The following is a 24,486-nucleotide window of genomic DNA, read 5'->3' on the forward strand; positions in this document are numbered from 1 at the left end:
AAGATGTTTTCAGCGGTACCATTTTTATTTACATTCGTCTTTTTGATCGCGTTTTAGTCCACTTTTTGTTCAGCGGTATGATGATAAAGCACCATTTTTTGCTTTGTTTTTTACTTAATTTTTTTTACGATGTTCACTAAAGCGGTTAACTAGTGGGACAGTTTTATAGGTCAGGTCATTCAAGATGTGGCGATATCAAATATGGTACAATACATATATAAAGACAGTTGAAACCAGAAGTTTACATACACAGGGGCGGACCTACCGCCCGTGCAGCCGGTTCATTGAACGGGGGCCCCCGAGGGAGAGGGGGCCCTTCCAGCCTCCAGCAGGGCCGCCAGCATGGGGCCCGGCCGGTCGGGGCCCCCTCGGAGCTCCGTTGGGGTCCCCCTCTTGTGCGTCTCCTCATGGGGCCCCCCCGCAGGATCCCCCGCCGTCACATGACCGGAGATTTCGCTGCGCTCAGCGCAGGGACATCTCCGGTCATGTGACGGCGCCGGCACAATACTTACCCCTCCCCGTGCCTCCTCAGCGTCTTCCGCGTCCTCTGACTGTGACATCTCAGGTCAGAGGGCGCGGTGATATGTTTACACCGCGTGCGATCTCTCCTGAGCTGTCACAGCGCAGAGCGGGAAGACGCGGGCGATGCTGGAGTCCGGATCAGCATCAGGTAAGAAGTGAAGTGACAGAGCCGATTTTTTTTGCACGAACAAGTCGGAAGCCCGAACACGAACCCGAATTTGAAATGCGGAACAAATTCGCTCAACATAGGTCATGACGACCCTCGGGTCACCAAGATACTGAAAGCTTCTGAGACCATGTTCAAAGCAATGCATTATACCTGTGAAAAAAGTGAAAGTCCCGTAGAAGGACTAAGTAAAAAAAAAGTTTAAAAAAATTGTAAAAATAGATAAGAAAAAAGTTAAATAATATACAATATTACACATTTTTATGTTAAAAAAAAAAGTACACATATTTGGTATCGCCACGTCCAGAACAACCCGATCTATAAAACTGTCACACTAGTTAACCCCTTCAGTGAACGCTGTACAAAAAAGAAGGAGCAAACTATGCTTTATTATCATACCGCTGAAAAAAAGCGAAATAAAACGCGATAAAAAAATTTATATCAATAAAAAAGGTAATGTAATCTCGTCCCGCAAAAAACAAGCCACCATACCGCTCCAGCAGCTGAAAAATAAAAAAGTTATAGCTCTCAGAATAAAGCAATGCAAAAATAATTATTTTTTCTAAAAAAGTTTTTACTGTGTAAAAGCGCCAAAACATAAAAAACTATATAAATGTGGTACCGTTGAAAACGTACTGACCCAAAGAATAATGCTGTCTTATCAATTTTACCACACGCGGAAAAACATAAAAAAAAAAAAAAACAATTCCTGAATTGCAGGTTTTTGTTCATTCTGCCTCCCAAAAATCGGAATAGAAAAGGATCAAAAAATGTCATGTGCCCAAAAACGCTACCAATAAAAATGTCAGCTTGTCCCTCAAAAAAAAAAAAGACCTCACATGACTCTGTAAGCAGAAATATAGAAAAATTATAGCTCTTAAAATATGGCGATGCGTTTTTACAATAAAAAATGTCTTCTAGTGTGTGACAGCAGCCAAACATAAAAACCTGAAATAAATCTGGTATCAATGTAATCGCCCCGACCTGAAAAACAAATCTGTCTAATCACTTATACCGCACGATGAACAGCGTAAAAAATGAATAAAACCAATTCTTCACCTGCTGTTGATTTGTTCATTCTGCCTCCCAAAGTTTGCAGTAAGGCTTGGCACACATTTATCCTGCGCTCCACACTGAGCACTTACAGCGGGGCTTCCGTGTAAATCTCAAAATACGTGATTCAGACAGACCTACCAGCGGAAGATTCCCTATAATGAGGCAGATAGAGGCACTGTGGACGCCGCCTGGCCTGTGATGCGGCAGTGTCCATCTTTTTAGGCGTGCATAAAAGTGCTGTCATACACAGTTTTGGGCACCTCTGAAAAGAAGGACACCGCTGAACAGAGGCAGACAGAGTCCAGAGAAACTATGCTGCCTCATTATAGTGAATGGATCGCTTGGGGGTTTCATCTGAATCATGTCACTCAGAGATTTAGATGGAAACTCTGTTATAAGGGCTCATCGTAGAGCGCAGGATAAATGGCCCCCTCCCTTCTGAGCCACATATAGCATCCAAATGTTTAGCAGGGGTATAATTTCCAAAATGGGGTCACTTAGGGGCTCTGTATATGGAGTACACAAACTATTTCTTGAAAATCTCCACACCAGGAGTCAAATAGGCTCCGTCCGTCCCGAATTTCGCCGTGTGGCTCACCAGAACTGTACAGCCACATATCGGGCATTGTCATGCTCAGCAGAAATTGTGGGACAAATTTTGGTGCCATTTTTACCCATTTCCCAGTGTGAAAATATAAAATCTGGTGCTAAAATTTTTTTTTGTGGTAAAATTTTTAATATTTTTTCTTCACTGCCCAATGCTATAAAATTCTGTGACCCACCTGTGATATCAATATGATCACTGCTCCCCTAGATGAATTCATTGAGAGGTGTAGTTTGTAAAATGAGGTCACTTATGGGGATTTCTGCTGTTCTGCCACTTCAGGAGTTCTGCCAATGTGACATGCCACCCTTAAATGAGTCCAGCAAAATCTGAACACCAATAATAAGCTTTGCACTGTGCCTCAAAAGTAGTTTTCCCCCACACATGGATTATTGGCACACTCAGGAGAAATTGAACAACAATTTTTGGGGTCCATTTTCTCCTGTTACCCTTGTGAAAAAAATTGGGGCTAAAAGATCATTTTTGTGGAAAAAATTAGATTTTTTTTTATTTTCAAGGTTCTATGTTATAAACTTCTGTTAAGCACCTGGGGGTTCAAGGTGCTCACCAAAATCTACATAAGTTCCTTGAGGGGTCTAGTTTCCAAAATGGGGTCACTTGTTGGGGGTCTCCACTGTTTAGGCACATCAGGGGCTCTCCAAACTCGACATGGTGTCAGCTCTTGATTCCAGCCAATTTTGCGTTCAAAAATCAAATGGCGCTCCTTCCCTTCCGAGCCCTGCTGGAACAGCGGTTTTCCTCAAAACATGGTATATTGGCATGCTCATGAGAAATTGCAGAACAAATATTGGGGTCCATTTTGTACTGTTACCCTTGTAAAAATAAAAAAAGCTGGGTCTTAAGTAAAATTTTTGTGAAAAAAAGTTAGATGTTAATTTTTTCTTCCACATTGCTTCAGTTCCTGTGAAGCACCTGAAGGGTTAATACACTTCTTGAGGCTGAGTGCCCACTATGCGCTTTTCAAGCGTTTTTACCGCGGAATTTCCACAGCGAAAATGCTTAAAAAACGCTTGGTAATACGTGCCCCATGGTCCCCAATGATAATCCGCATGTGCTGTGCACATGCTGCGGAAATTTCCGCTGCGGATTATCATTGCGGAAAAATACGCAGCATGTCCATTAATTTTGTGGACATGCAGCGTAATCTCCGCCATTGACTTGCATTGGACCGAGTGACATCCGCATCACTGCATCTGTACAAGTGGATATCACACAGTTCAATGTGTGGATGGTACCCAGGTCTGGAGAAGAGGAGACTCTCATCCAGACCTGGGTACCATAGAAACTGTAAAAAAAGAATTTAAAATAAAAAATAAAGATTATACTCACCTTCCGATGTCCTCCCGGTGTTTTCTCCCCTCCGTCTGGTCTGCTGTATGGGTCGCGTTGTTGTGAAGGACCTGCCATGAGTCATTGAGTCATGTGACCTGTCACATGACTCAATGACGTCATCGCAGGTCCTTCACACCACCGCGAGCCGCCCAAGACACCGGACGCAGCAGAGAAAACACCGGGAGGACATTGGAAGGTGAGTATAATCTTTATTTTTTATTTTTTACCATTCTTATTCTTTTATTTTAACTAACTTGGCCACATTATATAAATCCATGTCGGTTGCATGGATTTATATAGTGTGAACAAGTTGTCAAGCACTTTTCCAAGTGATGCTAAATCGCTTGGAAAAGTGCTTGATAACCTGCATGCAGAAATGCATGCAAAAACGCTTGACAAAAGCTTCTACCTGGCGGGAAAAACGCATGGAAAAACCGCATGCGTTTTTCCTGCCAGGGAGAAGCGGAAAAAATATGCAGCATTTCTGCATCATGGGCACATAGCCTGAATGTGGTTTTCAGCAACCTGAGGCTCACGATCAGGAATAGCAGTGTTTTGGACGCAGCTCATCTGCGCTGCGTCCAAAACGCTGCGTTCTACGATACAAACACCACAGTGGATGGGATTTATAGAAATCCCATGCTCACTGTGCTTCTATTTGACACTGTGTAGACTCTCCCGCGACGCTAGTGTAGCACCCCGAGGACTCGGCTGCTGCAGGAGTATTGCACCTCGAACCAGAGGTGTGGTATTCCACTCCCGGGTAAGGATGGAGCGTGGAACGGGGCTCAGTTAGCTGCATGCACTACACTCACCCCATTTCCGGGGGACAGATCAACGGTACTCCCACCAGATAGATGTGCAGGTACGACAGCGTCTGTCCCCGGCTGGAGTGGGGAGGGGGGAGGAATATCCCAGTGGTGTAGGAGCAGAGAGGGGAGGGACTCTGGGCATAGGTAGGAGCCCATTGGGTGCTAGTCACCTGGGCTCGGGTGTCAGAAGGGAGTATAAAAGGTGGGCACCATCTAGGAACAGAGAGTTCAGTCTGAGGAGAAGCTGAGAGAGAGTTCAGCCAGAGAGGGCTGACAGGGAGCTGTGGCTCCGTCTGGGCCCAGCTCCAGAGCTAGGCCTGAAGCAGAGAGGAGAGAGGAGGAAGAGGAGAAACACAAAGAGAGGCCCAGAGACGCAAGCATAGAGGGAACCCTGAGATCCCACAAGAGAACGAAAACGGGTGAAGGGTTGGCAGAACAGGGTACCGGATCCCAAACTGGTGGAGGCCAATTATCCTCAGCCAGGAACCGGAGGTCGTGGTCAAGTCTTGGCGCGACCCCTCACCATATCCACCAGGAAGGCACACCGTATAGGGTCAGGGAAGCCGGGAAAGGTTTCGCCACCAGAAGGCCCGAGGGAGCCGGACAAAGGTGGGTCCCTGGTGGGGACGGCCAGTAGGAAGGAAGAGAGGGGAGCCCTGGACCACGCTCTGGAATTGCCTGGGAGTTGGCCGAGTCCCTGACCTGGTGGACGCAGCATGACTCGGGTGGTCCTTACTGTGCACAAGCGACCTGATAAAGAACCGTGAGTAAAGCTTTTGAAACTGCACTACCAGACTCCGTGTTTCGTCGTCGTACCTGCACCACCAGTACTGGGACATCCGCACCATCACCCCCATCATCAACTCTACAATAGCTGCCCTGAGGCAATACTCCTCCCGTGGGGAGTCGTTCCATTCTCAGCTGCCCCAACAACACCAGCCTCGGCGGTCTGCCCTGCAGCGGCGGTCTCATGACCGCAATCCACGGGTGGCGTAGTCGAACATTCTAACATCTACTGCTAAATACCGCCACTCAGTTTGACTCCCTGGGCACGGACCGGGTCACCGCCACGAGACTACTACCCCTATCTGATCCGGCTCCGGGTAAGCCCCCGTGCGCGCGATGCCGCACGACTCAGGCCCAGGGGCGCGTCACTAGTCTCCGTAACAGAAATTTCCCCAACAGAATGTATTGGATGCGGTAAATCTCCATTGTTCAATGAACACATGCGGATTTACCTGCGTGATTAGAATGCAGCGTTGTGGAAGCAGCGAAAATACGCTACTTCCAAAACGCTGCTTTATCTTGATCGTGGGCATATAGCCTGAGGGGTGCAGCTTTTAAAATGGTGTCACTTCTGGGTATTTTCTGTCTTATAGGCCCCTAAAAAATATGATTTTGTAAATTTTGTTGGAAAAATGAGAAATCGCTGCTCAATTTTTAACCCTTATAACTTCCTAACAAAAAAAAATTATGTTTCAAAAATTGTGCTGATGTAAAGTAGACATGTGGGAAATGTTATTTATTAACTATTTTGTGTGACATAACTCTCTGATTTAAGGGCATAAAAATTCTAATTTTCTGATTTTTTCACAAATACGCAAGTCATATCGAGCAAATTTTATCACTGCCATGAAGTATAATATGTCATGAAAAAAAAATCTCAGAATCAGCAGGATACATTGAAGCAGTCAAGAGTTATTATCTCATAAATAGACACTGGTCAGATTTAAAAACAGAGGCCTGGTCCTTAACCTAGAAAGTAGCTCTGTTCTTAAGGGGTTAAAGTGGATTTCTACCTAAAAGGCAGAAATAGTAAATCAAAAGTCTGAGGAACAGCCAAGCATGCTTTCTTTACTACTTATAGAGATCTTAGATTTTTTTTAAATTTTCTTACAGCCTCCATTACTGCAAAAACAACAACAGGAAGTGCAGCCATTTTGTTTGTAGTGCTCATATTTTCTTTTCAGAAGCTGATAGAAAAATTTCACTTTCTTATTAATCGAACTTGTTATCAAAATGAAACTTTGCTCAAGAACCTTTTTTTTTTTTACAGATTTGATAATAAAGACCTACAACACTTTTGCATTATTTGGAAACTGAGATCATAGCACTTTTTTGCAAAATAACGCAACATGGGGCAATGACTATATCTGACAACTTCATAATATCTTATAATGTATCCATATATTACTATGATATTACCCTTAGGCAAAGCTGTAATACAGTGTCCCCACGGAAAACATTCTGCCATGTTTGCACTACTTCAGGAAGAAATGATTTGACAATGAAGATTTCTCCAGGATCCAGGACATCATGTTCTGACCATGTGCAGACCACTTTAAGAGCTCTTCGCAGACCTCCATCCATTTTTTCAGGGGAGAGGACTTGAAGCATTGCTGCCATTCCTCTTTGAGACCAGGAGGACATGCTTTTATCCAGACTTGTTGGTGAACTCTCTTCGAGTCTATATACAGTAACCTCCTCTCCAGCTATAAAACCAAGATGCTAGAAGTTACTGTAAGGCATCTCAATGCTATACATTGCATGGACAAAGTAGGAAGCCCAACAATGTATTAATTTAAAGTCTGATGAGATTTGTATACATTTTAATAGTAGTTTGAATGATTTTGTCATAATTTTATAATTCAACATTCTAGAAGGCCAAATAAAGTTTTCATAAGACATGACATTTCTCTATCTCTCCTGATTCTCCACACATAGAATAACATTCTCCTCTTCATATTTCTTAAAGGGAATCTGTCAGTAGGATTTCCCACCCCAAACTATTTATATGCGTATGTAACTCTTTCAAAGACAAGTCCAGCAATACCTTTACATCGCCAAGTCCATTCCTCCATTACTGAGGTAGCAGCATTGAAACTGATATGCAAATGATGCTGTAGATCTGAAGTCTACGTCACTCCAGCTCTATCGCTCACCCAACGCCGCCATCTTCTGTTTAACTGAGAACTCCTTTCCCTGGAGTCACACAGCATAGAGGCTGTCAGTCAAGTAGGAAGAGGCAGCACTGGGCGGGGAATAGAGCTAGAGTGATGGACACTTCAAATCTAAAACAGCTCTTCAACCTCATTTGCATATCAATTTAAATGCTGATTTCTCAGTAATAGAGGAACGGACTGGCCATGCTATGGAATTCCTGATCTTTGAAAGAGCTACATGCATATAAAAATAGTTTTGTGGATGAAATCCTGCTGACAGATTCCCTTTAAGAAAAGTAAGTTATAAGTGCTCATATCTAGTTTTTGCATTCTCCAGATCAAAATTAAAAGACATTAAAAATGAAGACTCCTATAGACAGCATAATAACAAAGACAGAATTTTGGATTTCTTGAAATGCTAATCTCCAATTATTATTTTATTTTTTTTTATTAGAAAGGACACATTATCAAACCAAATGATATTAAAGATCAGTGGTCAAAGGAGCATAGATTGTGTAAAGAAAAATTACATCCATGAATCATTCAATATAAAGCCCAAACAATGTATTAGGTGAAAAAAAATTGAGCTCACCAAAGAGATGTACTGGGGTAAAAGGTATAGTCTGTGCAAGCCTCATTAAGTTATTTCTTTCCACCGCTGAAACAAGAAGAAATAAAACTGCTAGAAGCGCACATTTTATATTCAAGAAAGAAAAAACACTTTTCACTGTTTACATGTAAAATTATATCCAGGATATAAACATTTTTATATGTAACTTTCTTGGGCACTTTAATGTCATTGTCGTGTTCACATTCATACTGATATATATATATATATATATATATATATATATACACACACACATACACATGTATATCACGTGTGTGGGTGTGTGTATATATATATATATATATATGTATATATACAGTACAGACCAAAAGTTTGGACACACCTCATTTAAAGATTTTTCTGTATTTTCATGACTATGAAAATTGTACATTCACACTGAAGGCATCAAAGCTATGAATTAACACACGTGGAATTATATACTTAACAAAAAAGTGTGAAACAACTGAAAATATGTCTTATATTCTAGGTTCTTCAAAGTAGCCACCTTTTGCTTTGATGACTGCTTTGCACACTCTTGGCATTCTCTTGATGAGCTTCAAGAGGTAGTCACCGGAAATGGTTTTTACTTCACAGGTGTGCCATGTCAGGCTTAGTAAGTGGGATTTCTTGCATTATAAATGTGGTTGGGAAGCAGCTAAGTAAAGAAAAACGAGTGGCCATCATTACTTTAAGAAATGAAGGTCAGTCAGTCCGAAAAATTGGGAAAACTTTGAAAGTGTCCCCAAGTGCAGTTGCAAAAACCATCAAGCGCTACAAAGAAACTGGCTCACATGAGGACCGCCCCAGAAAAGGAAGACCAAGAGTCACCTCTGCTTCTGAGGATAAGTTTATCCGAGTCACCAGCCTCAGAAATCACAGGTTAACAGCAGCTCAGATTAGAGACCAGGTCAATGCCACACAGAATTCTAGCAGCAGACACATCTCTTCAACAACTGTTAAGAGGAGACTTTGTGCAGCAGGTCTTCATGGTAAAATAGCTGCTAGGAAACTACTGCTAGGGACAGGCAACCAGCAGAAGAGACTTGTTTGGGCTAAAGAACAAAAGGAATGGACATTAGACCAGTGGAAATCTGTGCTTTGGTCTGATGAGTCCAAATTTGAGATCTTTGGTTCCAACCACTGTGTCTTTGTGCGACGCAGAAAAGGTGAACGGATGGACTTTACATGCCTGGTTCCCACTGTGAAGCATGGAGGAGGAGGTGTGATGGTGTGGGGGTGCTTTGCTGGTGACACTGTTGAGGATTTATTCAAAATTGAAGGCATACTGAACCAGCATGGCTACCACAGCATCTTGCAGCGGCATGCTATTCCATCCGGTTTGCGTTTAGTTGGACCATCATTTATTTTTCAACAGGACAATGACCCCAAACACACCTCCAGGCTGTGTAAGGGCTATTTGACCAAGAAGGAGAGTGATGGGGTGCTACGCCAGATGACCTGGCCTCCACAGTCACCAGACCTGAACCCAATCGAGATGGTTTGGGGTGAGCTGGACCGCAGAGTGAAGGCAAAAGGGCCAACAAGTGCTAAGCATCTCTGGGAACTCCTTCAAGATTGTTGGAAGACCATTTCCGGTGAATACCTCTTGAAGCTCATCAAGAGAATCCCAAGAGTGTGCAAAGCAGTCATCAAAGCAAAAGGTGGCTACTTTGAAGAACCTAGAATATAAGACATATTTTCAGTTGTTTCACACTTTTTTGTTAAGTATATAATTCCACATGTGTTAATGCATAGTTTTGATGCCTTCAGTGAGAATGTACAATTTTCATAGTCATGAAAATACAGAAAAATCTTTAAATGAGAATGTGTGTCCAAACTTTTGGTCTGTACTGTATATACTGTATATATATGTGATATTCTATCTATCTATCTATATATATGTATATATTTATATATCATATCACACAGGAATTAAATATTCATTCATCTCTGACGTATTATCTCTTTGGTGGTAATTTCTGCATTGTTTAGGAGTGAATTTCTAAAAATTAGAAATTGTAGTCTTCTGTCTGGTATGTACAGTGCGAAAGAGGACCATTTTCTGATGGATTCTGTCCACAAATAATTGAGTCATGAAAAGTATTAATTCTGTCCATAACACTCAATCTGTGAGACAGAATTACATGTTTTTTTTTGTTTTTTGGAGGATCTATGTGCTGCTGCACAGAATGTAGACATGGCAGTTCCACACTGGATATGCACACAGTGTCTTTTGATGAGTCTTTTGGCCCTCCAAAAATCAAATGAAAAAACAAATCGCTCAAAAATGCTTGAAAGACTCTTGTTATTCATTTTTGTTATAAAACAACCACTGAATCAGTGTTTAGGTCTGTGGTACTTGGCAGTTAAATGGTAGGCCTGCAAATCTCTTACTTTCTGGCGTCCCCGGCACGGCTTTTGATTAGCCAGGGCGGGTACAACATGATCTGTGAGTCACACAGATGACGTCGTGCCAGCCAGACAAATCGTAATCACACCTCATGCAAAACAGAAATTTGGCATACATCTGTATGGTAAACTAGCTTACCTATAGAATTGACATACCTATAGAAGTGACATACCTATAGAACTAGCATACGTACACACGTGGTCAAAATTGTTGGTACCCCTCATTTAATGAAAGAAAAACCCACAATGGTCACAGAAATAACTTGAATCTGACAAAAGTAATAATAAATTAAAAATCTATGAAAATGAACAAATGAAAGTCAGACATTGCTTTTCAACCCTGCTTCCACAGAATTAAAAAAAAAATGAAACTCATGAAATAGGCCTGGACAGAAATGATGGTACTCTTAACTTAATATTTTGTTGAACAACCTTTTGAGGCAATCACTCCAATCAAACGATTCCTGTAACTGTCAATGAGACATCTGCACCTATCGACAGGTATTTTGGCCCACTCCTCATGAGCAAACTGCTCCAGTTGTCTCGTGTTTGAAGGTTGCCTTTTCCAGACTCCATGTCTCAGCTCTTTCCAAAGATGCTCAATAGGATTTAGGTCAGGGCTCATAGAAGTCCACTTCAGAATAGTCCAATGTTTTCCTCTTAGCCATTCTTGGGTGTTTTTAGCTGTGTGTTTTGGGTCATTTCTGACACTGGGCAGCACATTTCTCTCTAGAATCCCTTGATAGTCTTGAGAATCATTGTACCCTGTACAGATTCAAGACACCCTGTGCCAGATCCAGCAAAGCAGCCCCAGAACATAATAGAGCCTCCTCCATGTTTCACAGTAGGGACAGTGTTCTTTTCTTGATATGCTTCATTTTTCCGTCTGTGAACATAGAGCTGATGTGCCTTGCCAAAAACTTCCATTTTTGTTTCATCTGTCCATAGGACATTCTCCCAGAAGCTTTGTGGCTTGTCAACATGTAGTTTGGCAAATTCCAGTCTGGCTTTTTATGATTTTTTTTTCAACAATGGTGTTCTCCTTGATCGTCTCCCATGAAGTCCACTTTGGATCAAACAACGACGGATGGTGCAATCTGACACTGATGTTCCTTGAGCTTGAAGTTCACCTTTAATCTCTTTAGAAGTTATCCTGGGCTCTTTTGTTACCATTCGTATTATCCATCTCTTTGATTTGTCATCAATTTTCCACCTGGGGCCACGTCCAGGGAGGTTGGCTACAGTCCCATGGATCTTAAATTTCTGAATAATATGTGCAACTGTAGTCACAGGAACATCAAGCTGCTTGGAGATGGTCTTCTAATCTTTACCTTTAACATGCTTGACTATAATTTTCTTTCTAATCTCCTGAGACAACGCTTTCCTTTGCTTCCTCTGGTCCATGTTGAGTGTGGTACACACTATGTCACCAAACAGCACAGTGAGTATCTGTAGCCCTACATACAGGTCCACTGACCGATTACAAGATTGTAGACACCTGTGATGCTAATTAGTGGACACAACGTGATTAAACATGTCCCTTTTGTCACATTATTTTCAGGGATACCATCATTTCTGTCCAGGCCAATTTCATGCGTTTAATTTTTTTAAAAATTCTGTGGAAGCAGGGTTGAAAAGCAATGTCTGACTTTCATTTGTTCATTTTCACAGATTTTTAATTTATTATTACTTTTGTCAGATTCAAGTTATTTCTGTGACCATTGTGGGTTTTCTTTCATTAAACGAGGGGTACCAACAATTTTGACCATGTGTGTATGTTATCTACTTGGAGGTGTAATCACTTCATTGCAGCCAGAAAATGTTTCTCCTTTGACTCACCTGAGTAATGATTGTGTAAGTCTTGAGGCGCTTTTAAAGAAGCCGACATTTCTATAATAAATTGGATGAAAGTAAATTTAGAGTCCTGTAGACACCACTAAATGAAGATCTAATATTTTCAGGACTGAGCGAGCAAAGAAATCAGCTTCTCCATATCAATTTTATCATCTCATTATCTCAATAAGCATTGGTTTCACTTCAAGATTTTCATTTAGAAGATAAGACAAATCTTAAATGTGTGCATCTTTTGGACCTTCCTTGTTTTGAAAATGCCTATAACATTTATATATATAATTTTTCTTTTAGTAGCTATGAACAATTTCATATTTTTTAAAAATAGGCTGTCTAAATAGAAACATTAAAGAGAACCTATCAGATTAAAAATCCTGTAGAATTTATGGGTAGGCATGAGCGAACATTTCAATGTTCGGTTCGGAAAAGTTCGCCGAACAAATTGATATTCGTCAAATTTATTCGCCGAATGTTCGTCGAACATTTCCGAATCACGTAGGAGTCAATGGGGGGACCAAAAAAATGCATATAAAACATCAAGAAACGGAACTAAAAGCTGCCAAAACACATCAATTTAGGTGTAGACACCAGGGAAGTGCCATCAATTGACCCAGAGAACAAGTACTATAATTATTATTACTGTGAGAGCGACATTTATTCAGTTAGGCTTTACATGTCAAAAGGGGTCACCGACTGGTACAACAGGAGAGAGGACCCTGCCTGCGAGGGCGCACTGTCACGAAAGTCGTTTGTGGGACCACTGTGCCATGGACCCCGGAGAGCCTGGAGGGGCGTGACTAAGCGAGCACCGGACTGTTCACTAGAGCCTCTGATGGTGAGGTTAGACTTGGCTCCTGATGAACGCCAGGTGCCACTCCAGGACAGACCAACGGAAGCGCAGCAGCTGCACCCAGTAGGACAGAATAGATGGTGCAGCAGGCAGAGTCTGTATCAGAGTGCAGCAGGCAGAGTCTGTATCAGAGTGCAGCAGGCAGAGTCTGTATCAGGAGTGCAGCAGGCAGAGTCTGTATCAGGAGTGCAGCAGGCAGAGTCTGTATCAGGAGTGCAGCAGGCAGAGTCTGTATCAGGAGTGCAGTAGGCAGAGTCTGTATCAGGAGTGCAGCGGGCAGAGTCTGTATCAGAAGTGATGCAAGGACTGGTACGCAACCTTACACAACTTAGACTGCAGAGCAGGAAGGTTCCACTACAGCCAACCCAATAGATGGAGACCCAATCAGGATTCCCCACATTTAAAAAAAATAGTGGCAGACGCTAGCAAAGTGGCATCAATCTCACTACTGTAAAAAGAGTGTAAATAAGACCCACACCTCTTCTAGTACAGCCAACCCAGGAGATGGAGACCTAACCCAGGAGTGTTCACCCAGGTGGTGTTAGGCCCTCAATGAGGGCCTAACACCACCGAAGTGGCATCAATGTCATCAGACTACAAGTAGTTTAACACAGACCAATACCTGTCCCTCTACAACCAACCCAGGAGATGCAGACTCAATCAGAAGTGTTTACATTTAAAAAAATAGGGCCTAAGGCTATGTGCCCACGATGCAGAAATGCTCAGGATTTTTTCCTGAGCATTTCTGCATCTCCCTGGCAGAAAAAAACGCATGCGGATTGTACATGCGTTTTCCTGCCAGGGACATGTGGAAGTGAAGCGTTCTTCACTTGCATTTCCGCATGCGGGTTGACAAGCGCTTTCCAAGCGATTTTAGCGATGTCAAACGGTATGGATTTATACAGTGTGACCCGAGAGAATGTCAAAAAATAAAAAAGAAATCTATACTTGTTTCCCTCTGTCCCGGCTGCCGGCAGCGCTACACTGAAGGACCTGCCGATGTCAGCGTCGCGTGACTCGTCACATGACTATGACGTCAGCGCAGGTCCTTCAGTACATCGCGAACTGTTGGCATGCGAGGAGGAGCACATCAGGGGCCGCCAGAAGGTAAATATATAGTTATTTTTTATTTTATTCTTTATTTTACAGTTTTCTATGGTACCCGGGTCAGGAGGAGAGTCTCCTGTCCTCCACACCCGGGTACCATCCGCACATTAGAACGCATGGAATGCGCATCTACTGTACATATACAGTGATGCGTAATCCATACGACCTAATGCAAGTCAATGATGGCGAAAACGCAGCACTTCCGCAAAATAATTGGTAGTGCTGCGTTTTTTTCTGCAATGATAATCCGCAGCGGAAATCTCCGCAGCATGTGCACAGCACATGCAGATTATCATTGGGGAACATGGCAGGCCTTCTACCATGCGTTTTTTAAGCGTTTCTGCAGCGTTTTTGCCGCAGTGGAAACGCTTAAAAAACGCATCGTGGGCACACAGCCTAAGACCACAATTTCCGTGGCCAACAGATTGGAAATGGTGGAGTTCAAACTCTTAGCTTTGTCATTCGTAGGTTGAAAAAATCTTTTACATGACCACAACTGCGGGACCGAGGGCTGGCTAAGGTGATGAGAGAGGGCAGAGTATGGTGAACCAGAAAAACTGGTGGAGCGTGAGTGAGGTGCAGATGTTGCGGTGGATTGAGAAACATGCGGTGTGCTCGGTGAAACAAACACAGCAGGCGTGTCCGCTTCCATTACAGCTGACGGGCTGTCACTCAGCCTGACTGGAGCGGGTAAAGAACGGGAGTTTCTGCGATGGGAGACCGGTGTGACAATACTTGGCATGGTAATAGAGGAGGAAGAAGCAGCGGATGCGCTTGATGAGGTGTGCTGGTCAGCATTTCAGCGCGGTAAGATTCCCAGCGTAAAGAATGTTGTTTGAGCATGTGAACATTCATGCATGTAGTAGTCAAATTATTGCAGTTTTTCCATCTACTGAGTTTTTTATCGCAAAGTTTGCAGATAAAGTGAGTTGGCTCATCCTTTGCAGTGACAAAAAAGGCCCATGCAACCCTTGCTGCCCCTGCGAGCTGCAAACCCATGACGGCTGTTGGTGTTAGAACTCTCCTGTTAGTTTTTTTCTATTTTGGTCACGTGACCTGCTGCCTATTTATTCCAGCTCCGCCCTTCTGGCTTTGCTGGACTTCAGTGTTATTTGACTCTCTATCTAGCCAGGTGCTTTTGTACCTATCTCTCTAGTTCGTTTGGTCCTTTGGACCTCTAAGTACTTTTTGTCTGCTAGGAGGTGTCCAATTTTGTCCCAGTCCTTAGTTCTTTTAGGGACCCCTCCCTTTATTCTATAGGTCTGCGTTCAGACTAGCTGAGGACGAAGGCGGGTCTGTTCACTAGGAACAGTTCGCCCGCTGCAACGTAGGGAATCAGCTTAGTCTTATTGTAGTGACAGATTTCCTTTCTTTCCTTAGTTCTTGTAGCAGATCATAACAGTAAGTCCAGCCCAAACTAAACTTGGAAAGAAATCCTGGGATCAGTATGGTGTCTGTTCAAGAGTTGGCTCAACGCCTGCAGGGATTGTCTCTAGAGGTGGCCGATCTCCAGCAACACGTGAGTAGCTGTCCTGGAGTGCATTTTGTGGAACCAAAGGTAGGACTGCCTGATATTTTTGATGGTAAACAACAAGATTTTTTTTCCTTTAAAAATGCTTGTTTATTATATTTTCGTTTGAGACCCAGGTCCTCTGGGAATGAATCACAGCGCATTGGGTTTATCATGTCACTTTTGCGCAAGGAACCACAGGGGTGGGCCTTTTCTCTCCAACCTAATGATCCGTGTTTAGATCAGTGGTGGATTTTTTTTCTGCTATGGGGTTATTGTATGACGATCCTGATCGAGTCTCATCTGCTGAGACAGAACTGAGACATTTGAAGCAGGGGTCAGGTGATGTTGAAAATTATTGTACACACTTCAGAAGGTGGTCTTCAGAAGTGAAATGGAATGATTCAGCGTTAAAATGTTCATTTCTTGCCGGTCTAAGTGAAAGGGTTAAAGATCTGCTGATTGCATTTCCTGCACCTGTGACATTGCAAGAGGCCATGCAATTAGCTATATGTGTGGACAGGAGACTGCGTGCCAGGGTTAATGATGAGAAAATTCCTGCAATGGCAGCTCCTAGTCCTCAGAGGGTCTGCTCGGACGGCGGAGAATCGATGGAGGTTGGGGCGATGTCACTCCGCTCTCAGGAAAGAGACCGCAGGTTTTCCAAGGGATTGTGTTTTTACTGTGGTAAATCTGACCATTTAATTAAGAACGGTGAGCTTCGTTTAAGCAAAGAAAAAAAAAAGGTCAGTTACGCCCGTATTGCTTGTTTGAATTCTAAGGGAGTATTTCTTTCAGGGAGTACCTTATTGCAGGAAGATTTGATTGAATTTCAGGTATTTGTGGATCGTGGTTCAACACTTAATGTGATTGATAAGGGGTTTTTGGAAAAACTTAAATTGGAATCCAAACCTTTGTCATCACCTATTTCTGTGATTGCTATTGACAACACTCCTTTGAAATGTATTACTCACAAGGTTGCGGAATTTCCCCTCACTATCAATGGCATTCACCAGGAAAATTTGGATTTGGTGGTATTAAATAATTTACCTTCTCCAGTAGTTTTAGGTTTGCCTTGGTTAAAACTGCACAATCCTTTACTGGACTGGTCTACTAATGAGATTAAGTCATGGAGTCCTAAGTGCTATGATAAGTGTTGTAATGGTAGCATTGCGGCTGTGGAAAAAGGGGAATTACCTGTACCTATTCAGGATTTTTGGAAGGTTTTTTCAGAGGAGGAGTCGCAAGTTTTACCTCCTCATAGGGACTATGATTGCATCATTGAGTTTGTTCCTGGAGCTACTCTTCCCAAGAGTCGCTTATTTAATCTGACTATCCCTGAGAGAAAGGCCTTGGAGGAATACATACAGACGAGCTTGGCTGCTGGTCACATTAGACCTTCTAAATCACCTGTGGCTGTTGGATTTTTTTTTGTAAAAAAAAAAGGACGGCAGTTTATGTCCATGTCTGGACTTTCGCAAAATTAATAAAATTACCGTATGCAATTCCTACCTATTGCCGTTAATTCCTGACTAGTTTAACCAGTTAGTGGGGGCCAAGTGGTTCTCTAAAATTGATCTCCGGTTGGCATATAATTTGTTACGAATAAAGGAGGGTGATGAATGGAAAACTGCTTTTAACACTCCGGTAGGTCATTTTGAGAATCTGGTGATGCCTTTTGGTCTTACCAATGCACCCGCGTTTTTTCAGAACCTTATTAATGACATCCTGAGACCTTTGATTGGTAAGAATGTGGTTGTGTATTTGGATGACATTTTGATTTATTCGCCAGATCTGGAGTCTCATTGGCAGAGCGTACGTGAGGTATTGCAGTTATTAAGTGACAATTCACTTTTTGCTAAGCTGGAGAAATGTGAGTTCGCTGTGCAGAGAATTAGTTTTTTGGGCTACATTATCTCCAGCGAGGGCTTTGAGATGGACCCGGTGAAGGTTCAGGCTGTGCAGGAATGGCCTAGGCCTATTGGGTTGAAATCGATACAGAGATTTTTGGGTTTCGCCAATTATTACAGAAAATTCATTAAGAATATTTCTATAATTGTTAAGCCGCTGACCGATTTCACCAGGAAAGGTGCGAATACTGTCCAGTGGACTACTGAGGCCATTGAAGCTTTTGTGTATCTCAAAGAGAGCTTCAGTTCTGCCCCTATCCTTATGCAGCCTGATGAGACCAAGCCTTTTTTGGTCGAGGTTCATGCTTCTTCGGTGGGGGTCGGTGCGGTTTTGACTCAGGAGAACAAGGATGGAGTACATCCCTGTGCTTTTTTTTCGAAAAAAATTTCAGAAACCGAACTTAACTACGATGTTGGTAATCGGGAATTGCTGGCTATTAAACTCGTGTTTGAACATTGGCGGCATTTCTTGGAAGGTGCTAAATTTCCGGTTCAGGTATTCACTGATCATAAAAATTTGATTTATCTGGATGCTGCCAAGCACTTGAATGCCCGTCAGGCTAGGTGGGCACTTTTTTTTTCTCGGTTTAATTTTTCTGTTGCTTACATCCCTGGTACCAAGAATGTTAAAGCCGATGCTTTATCTCGTAGTTTTTCTCCCATGGTTGGTACCGAGGAGGAGGAGAGCATTTTACAGGAAGGAGTTGTGGTTGCAGCATTGGACTCCGTTTTGGAAGATGGGATTCTGAAAGCCCAGGAGGATGCCCCATCTAACACTCCCCATGGAAGGTTGTTTGTGCCTAGAACCTTTAGGAAAGATTTGTTTGTGGAATATCATGAGTCTCGGTTGGCAGGTCATCCAGGAATTTCTGAGACTAAGAGACTTATAAGTCGCAGTTTTTGGTGGCCTGGGTGGCAGAAGGAAGTCATCAAGTGGGTGCGTCAATGTACAATGTACGGTGTGTGCTAGGTCAAAGGCTTCGCATACCCCTGCTGCGGGGTTGCTTTGCCCTCTGGAGGTTCCTAGTGCACCTTGGACGCATCTGGCAATGGATTTTATTACTGACCTTCCTGTGTCCGGGGGTTTCACTGTCATCTGGGTGGTCGTGGACCGTTTTAGCAAGATGTGTCATTTGGTTCCTTTCATTAAACTACCCTGCGCTAGGCGTTTGTTAAGGAAATTGTCAGACTCCATGGCGTTCCCACCGACATTGTTTCGGATAGGGGACCTCAGTTTGTGGCTCGCTTTTGGCGTGCTTTTTGTGACAGGTTGGGAGTCCATTTGTCATTTTCATCTGGGCATCATCCTGAGTCTAATGGACAGACAGAAAGAAAGAACCAGGATGTTGAACAGTTTTTGCGTTGTTTTGTGGCAGACAATCAAGAGGGGTGGTCTGGGTTTCTGCCACTTGCTGAATTTGCTCTTAACAACCATACATCCTCTTCTGCTGGGTGTTCTCCTTTTTTTTGTTGTACTGGGAGACATCCGTCGTTTGGTTCGTTCTCCAAATTGGTGTCGGCTGTGCCGGAGGAGGAGAATTTTTCCGGTGATTTGGAGAGAGTTTGGACTGACGTACGTTGTAACCTTCAAGAGGCTAACAAAAAGTCCAAGATGTATTTTAACAGGAAACGTAAATACGTTTTGTTTACGGTGGGTGACATGGTTTGGTTGTCTTCAAAGAATCTGCGGTTGAGGATTCCCTCTAAAAGATTGGGTCTGAAGTTTGTGGGGCCATTTAAGGTGCTTCAGGTGGTTAATCAGTCTGCTGTTAGGTTGGAGGTCCCCACCTCCTGGAAGATTAATGCTGTGTTTCATGTTTCCTTGTTGAAAAAGGCTGATGTATCGGATAGGGATGCTACTGTCAGAGTTCCTCCGGTGGTGGAAGACGGCGAATATGAAATTTCTCGTATCCTGAATTCCAGAAGACATAGAGCGAGATTGCAGTACCTCGTCGCTTGGAAAGGTTTCGGTCCCGAGGATAACTCTTGGGTAGGGGCGGATGATGTCTCTGCCCCTAGACTTGTCAGAGCATTCCACAGGAGGTTTCCTGATAGGCCTGGGCCTGGAGGATCCGGAGGATCCTCATAGAAGAGGGGGTACTGTTAGAACTCTCCTGTTAGTTTTTTTCTATTTTGGTCACGTGACCTGCTGCCTATTTATTCCAGCTCCGCCCTTCTGGCTTTGCTGGACTTCAGTGTTATTTGACTCTCTATCTAGCCAGGTGCTTTTGTACCTATCTCTCTAGTTCGTTTGGTCCTTTGGACCTCTAAGTACTTTTTGTCTGTTTGTCTTTTTGTTCCGCTACAACATCTGCTAGGAGGTGTCCAATTTTGTCCCAGTCCTTAGTTCTTTTAGGGACCCCTCCCTTTATTCTATAGGTCTGCGTTCAGACTAGCTGAGGACGAAGGCGGGTCTGTTCACTAGGAACAGTTCGCCCGCTGCAACGTAGGGAATCAGCTCAGTCTTATTGTAGGGACAGATTCCCTTTCTTTCCTTAGTTCTTGTAGCAGATCATAACAGTTGGCCACAGCCACGGTTGTGGGTAAGGATGCAGTGCTCCTCGTGCTTGCATCATTCCGTGTCTGCGCCTTAGGGCGAAATGTAACCTCCTCGTCTTCCTCTTCCACCTCCTCAAATGAGCTACTCAGCTGAGTGACTCTGGGTTCACACCAAGTAGGATCTTCAACCTCGTCATCATCCAATGTGTTATCCCATTGCTCGCCCTCAGAGTGACTCCTCTACTCTTGTTGCCCTGACAGCACGGTACACTCCGCATGAGCCTCAGGTATCTGAGTCTCATCGGGATCACCTCCCTCTCCTACAGTTAACTTCTGGTGACGAGGGTTAGGAACCTGCTCGGTTCCTACTTCGTCCTGCCCCGAATCCAAGCTAAAAAAATTTTGGGCATCGGTGCAGATGCTTTCCTCCTTTTGACTCTGTGACTGTTTGGAGTACACTTCTGATGCCCATGGTGCAGAATGGGTGAAGAGTTCTACAGACTTGCCCATCTGTGGTTCACTACAGTCAGTTGGGCAGTTGGCCAGTTGTGGGGAAGCATGGGTAATTGGGGTGCCATCTCTGTGGACTGTACTGCATGTGATGTTGAGGTGGAGGAAGAAGAGGAGAGGGCACTGGAAACAGAGCTTGCCATCCACTGGAGCACCTGCTCTTTCTGGGCCTTATCAACATGGCGTATCGCTGTGCGGCTGCCAAAGGAAAGGAGTGCAGTAGGCCGTCCACTAACATAAGTTGTCAGTTGTCTTTGGATATGACCTGTTTGTGTTGGTTCACTAGTGCTTTCACTAACATTACCACATACCCCACATATATCTTGAACACCAAGCCTATTCCCCCCTTCCACCACGCTCTCTCTTTTTCCCACTCATGTGGGTCAGATACAGTGGTAGGAGCACGCAATTAACTAAAAAAAAATATGTTTTTTCTTGTGCAATAGGTCAGCACACACCTGAATTTCAGCGACACTAAATGACAAGGTAAGATATGGCCTGCCGTATGACGTTACTAACAGAAAAAATCAATTCGTTAGTGTGCATGAGGCCAATAAAATCTACAAGATATTCTCCAAACAATTTCAAATTGAGATGTCCCCTGCTGTATTACTTTAGGAACAGAAGAAATTTTTTATAGAATATATGCTCCAAAACATTTCAAACTCAGATCTAGCCAGCTGTATCACTTTACTCAGAGCAAAAAATATTTTTGGGTTACTCTGCATAAGCTCCAGCTGAATTTGACCGCCACTGACGTAGTAGCTGGCTTATAGCACTGTATGACTTTTGGCACAGGAAAAAATATTTTTTGGACTGATCCTAGTAAGAGAAGTTTCGTTTTGTTTACTGTGAAACCAGGACAAGTTCGACGCCACTAAAATAGGATCTGCCTTTTAGCAGACTGGATCAATTTTGCCACAGTAAAAAACCTTTGGAGGACTCTGCCTGCCAACCAAAAATATATATAGGTTTGACTGTGCGTACAAGCTGAATTTGACCGCCACTGACGTAGTAGCTGGCTTATAGCACTGTATGACTTTTGGCACAGGAAAATATATTTTTTGGACTGGGCGTAGCAAGAGAAAAAATGTATTTTTCTACTCTAAAACCACCTGAAGTTCAACTCCACTAAAATAGTATCTGACACTAAAAAAAACTTTAGTACACACAGCTTTCAATATCACAATAGCAACAGAAAAAAAACAGATTTTGTGCTCTGCAATAAGAAGCTCTGCAGACTGTGCAGAGCACAATTTCAACCCCACTAAATGAAAAGGTGCACCGTGCTTGCTTGATCACATTAGCAAGTGCAAAAAAAGAATCACGGTATACTGAGACATGGAGCTCTATTCCAGTGGTGCACAGCACTATTGTATGGCATGGGCCCTCTGTTTCTGTCAGAATCTCAGTACTTGCACAATAACACCAAAAATGTGCTGCACCAGCAGTTGCAGAGGTACACAGGCCAGGAATTATCTACACTATCTGACTACCACACAAGCACCCATCTATCTAGCTAATATCTCTCATTACACAGGAGAACACTGAGCTGCGTCAGTCTCCAGCAGTGACATGGATATAATGGCGCTGAGGGAACATGGCCGCTTTTTATATTAAGAGGACATGTGATTTCTGCAGCCAATTGCAGAAGCCTTTATGTTTGGACAGTGTAGATGCTTCCTGCGCTATGATTGGCTGGCCGCGCTTTCCTCAGTTAACGTTACCACCCACAGGAAAAAAAACAAAAAACAGTGCGCCGCTGATCTGACCTGTTCTAAGCTCTCCACAGCCCCCACACTCACCTGGCACATGTCACCGCTCATCATACACTTGCACTATGCTAACAAAACTGTTCAAAACGCCGTGTTTGCCCTGTATTCGGGGTCCAGCACAAATTCGTCAAATTTTTCCAATTTTAAGAAAATTTGCTCACCTTTGCGATCACGAATCCGAATGTGCTATATTCGTGCCGAATTTGAAACTTCTGAACATTCGCTGAACAAATTCGCTCAACACTATTTATGGGCATTAGGAGCGGACACAGACAGAAGTGGGCCCCTGTGCAAGAACAGTGTGTTTCCACCACCTTCATTAGAGGTGGAAATGGGCTTCTCTTGACTTGGGCCCCAATGTGGCTGCAAGGATTGCACCAATAATATATCTGCCCCTCGACAGAAAGAAATAAAGCAGGAGGAGCTGAAAAGACTGATACTGTACATGGTTTGTAGAAAAAGAGTCCATATACCTTGTATTTCATTATTAAAATCCCTGCTTAATCTGAGCTTACGAGTCTAGAGGCTGGTCCTAATCAATGAATGTCAGCCTTCACAGTAAAAGTGTGCAGACAGAGATAGCTTTAATTCACTGATTAGGACCGCCCGCTTGACTGCTAGGCTCAAAAAGAACATAGATGTGAATGAATAAAAAACAAGCTATACTTAACTTTTTCCAACAGAACTATATACAGTGCCTTGAAAAAGTATTCTCACTCCTTGAACTTTTCTAAATTTTTTCATATTACACCCACAAACATAAATGTATTTTATTGGGATTTTATGTGAAAAAACAACACAAAGTAGCAAGTATTTGTGAAGTGTAAAGGAAATAATACATGATTTTCTACTTATTTAAAAAATATAAATCTGAAAATTGTGATGTGCATTTGTATTCAGCCCCCCTGAGTCAATACTTTGTAGGACCACCTTTCGCTGCAATTACTGCTGCAATTCTTTTGGGATTTGTCTCTACGAGCTTTGCACATCTAGGGGCTGAAATTTTTGCCATTTCTTCTTTGCAAACTGGCTCTAGCTCAGTGAGATTGGATGGAGGCGTCTGTGAACAGCAATTTTCAAGTCTTGCCATAGACTCTCAATGGGATTTAGGTCTGGACTTTGACTGGACCATTTACTCACATGAATATGCTTTGATCTAAACCATTCACCTGTAGCTCTGGTAGTATGTTTAGGGTCGCAGTCCTGCTGGAATGTGATCTTGTGCCCCACTCTCAAGTCTTTTGCAGTCTCTAACAGGTTTTCCTCCATGATTTCCCTGTATTTAGCTCCAACCATCTTTGCATCAACTCTGACTAGCTTCCCTGTCCATGCTGAAGAAAAGAATCCCCACAGCATGATGGTGATGCACAGTGTTAGTTTTGTACCACATATAGTACTTTGCATTTAGCCCAAAAAGTTCTACTTTAGTCTCATCATACTGGAGCACCTTCTTCAACATGACATATATGGGACTTAGCTAGCATGTGGAAGACAGTGGTCAGATGAGACAAAAGTAGAATTGGAGGTCCCTGATTTAATACAGATGACTACGAGTGCTAGAAATCATGTCCATATAATATAAAGGTTGTATGAAGCCATTACATGATCATAAGCATAAGCTTTCACCAACGTATTCCATGCAAAACAATGTGGTATTGCGCCATATACTTAATTATACAACCTTACATTTTGTTGAATATACAATTATCCCAAAAGTGTAGTATTGTATAGTGCATCCTTATGTAATCATAATACATAGGTTTTAAAGAGAATCGGTCACCAGGTCTTTGCTACCCCATCTAAGAGCAGCAAGATATAGGGGCAGAGACCCGGATTATAGTGATGTATCACTTACTGGGCAGTTTTGATAAAATCACTGCTTTATCTGCTACAGATCTAAAAGTTCTCTGACAGCTTCATGCCTATGCACAGTGTACAGAGGAAGCTGTCAACATTCAATCAGTGGTGGGGTTGGAAATGCACAGAGCTCATAAATATGG

General features: G+C 43.0%; 1 protein-coding gene across 3 annotated transcripts in view; it reads right to left on the bottom strand.

The window, feature by feature from the left end:
• Window positions 1–24,486, bottom strand: part of TRPM6 (transient receptor potential cation channel subfamily M member 6) — a 381,140-nt gene that overhangs the window by 80,057 nt on the left and 276,597 nt on the right. For all 3 annotated transcript variants that reach the window (XM_073670622.1, XM_073670620.1, XM_073670628.1), the window contains exons 32-34: window positions 12,314–12,364; window positions 8,048–8,113; window positions 6,719–7,005 (exon numbers count right to left, since the gene is read on the bottom strand). In XM_073670622.1, coding sequence (XP_073526723.1) covers window positions 6,719–7,005; window positions 8,048–8,113; window positions 12,314–12,364 — 404 coding nt within the window. The remainder of the gene's footprint in view (window positions 1–6,718; window positions 7,006–8,047; window positions 8,114–12,313; window positions 12,365–24,486) is intronic.

Source organism: Phyllobates terribilis, unplaced genomic scaffold (genome assembly GCF_046119375.1).
Source record: "Phyllobates terribilis strain yellow unplaced genomic scaffold, ASM4611937v1 Scaffold_1__5_contigs__length_1240528914, whole genome shotgun sequence".
Classification (NCBI taxonomy): Eukaryota; Metazoa; Chordata; class Amphibia; order Anura; family Dendrobatidae; genus Phyllobates; species Phyllobates terribilis.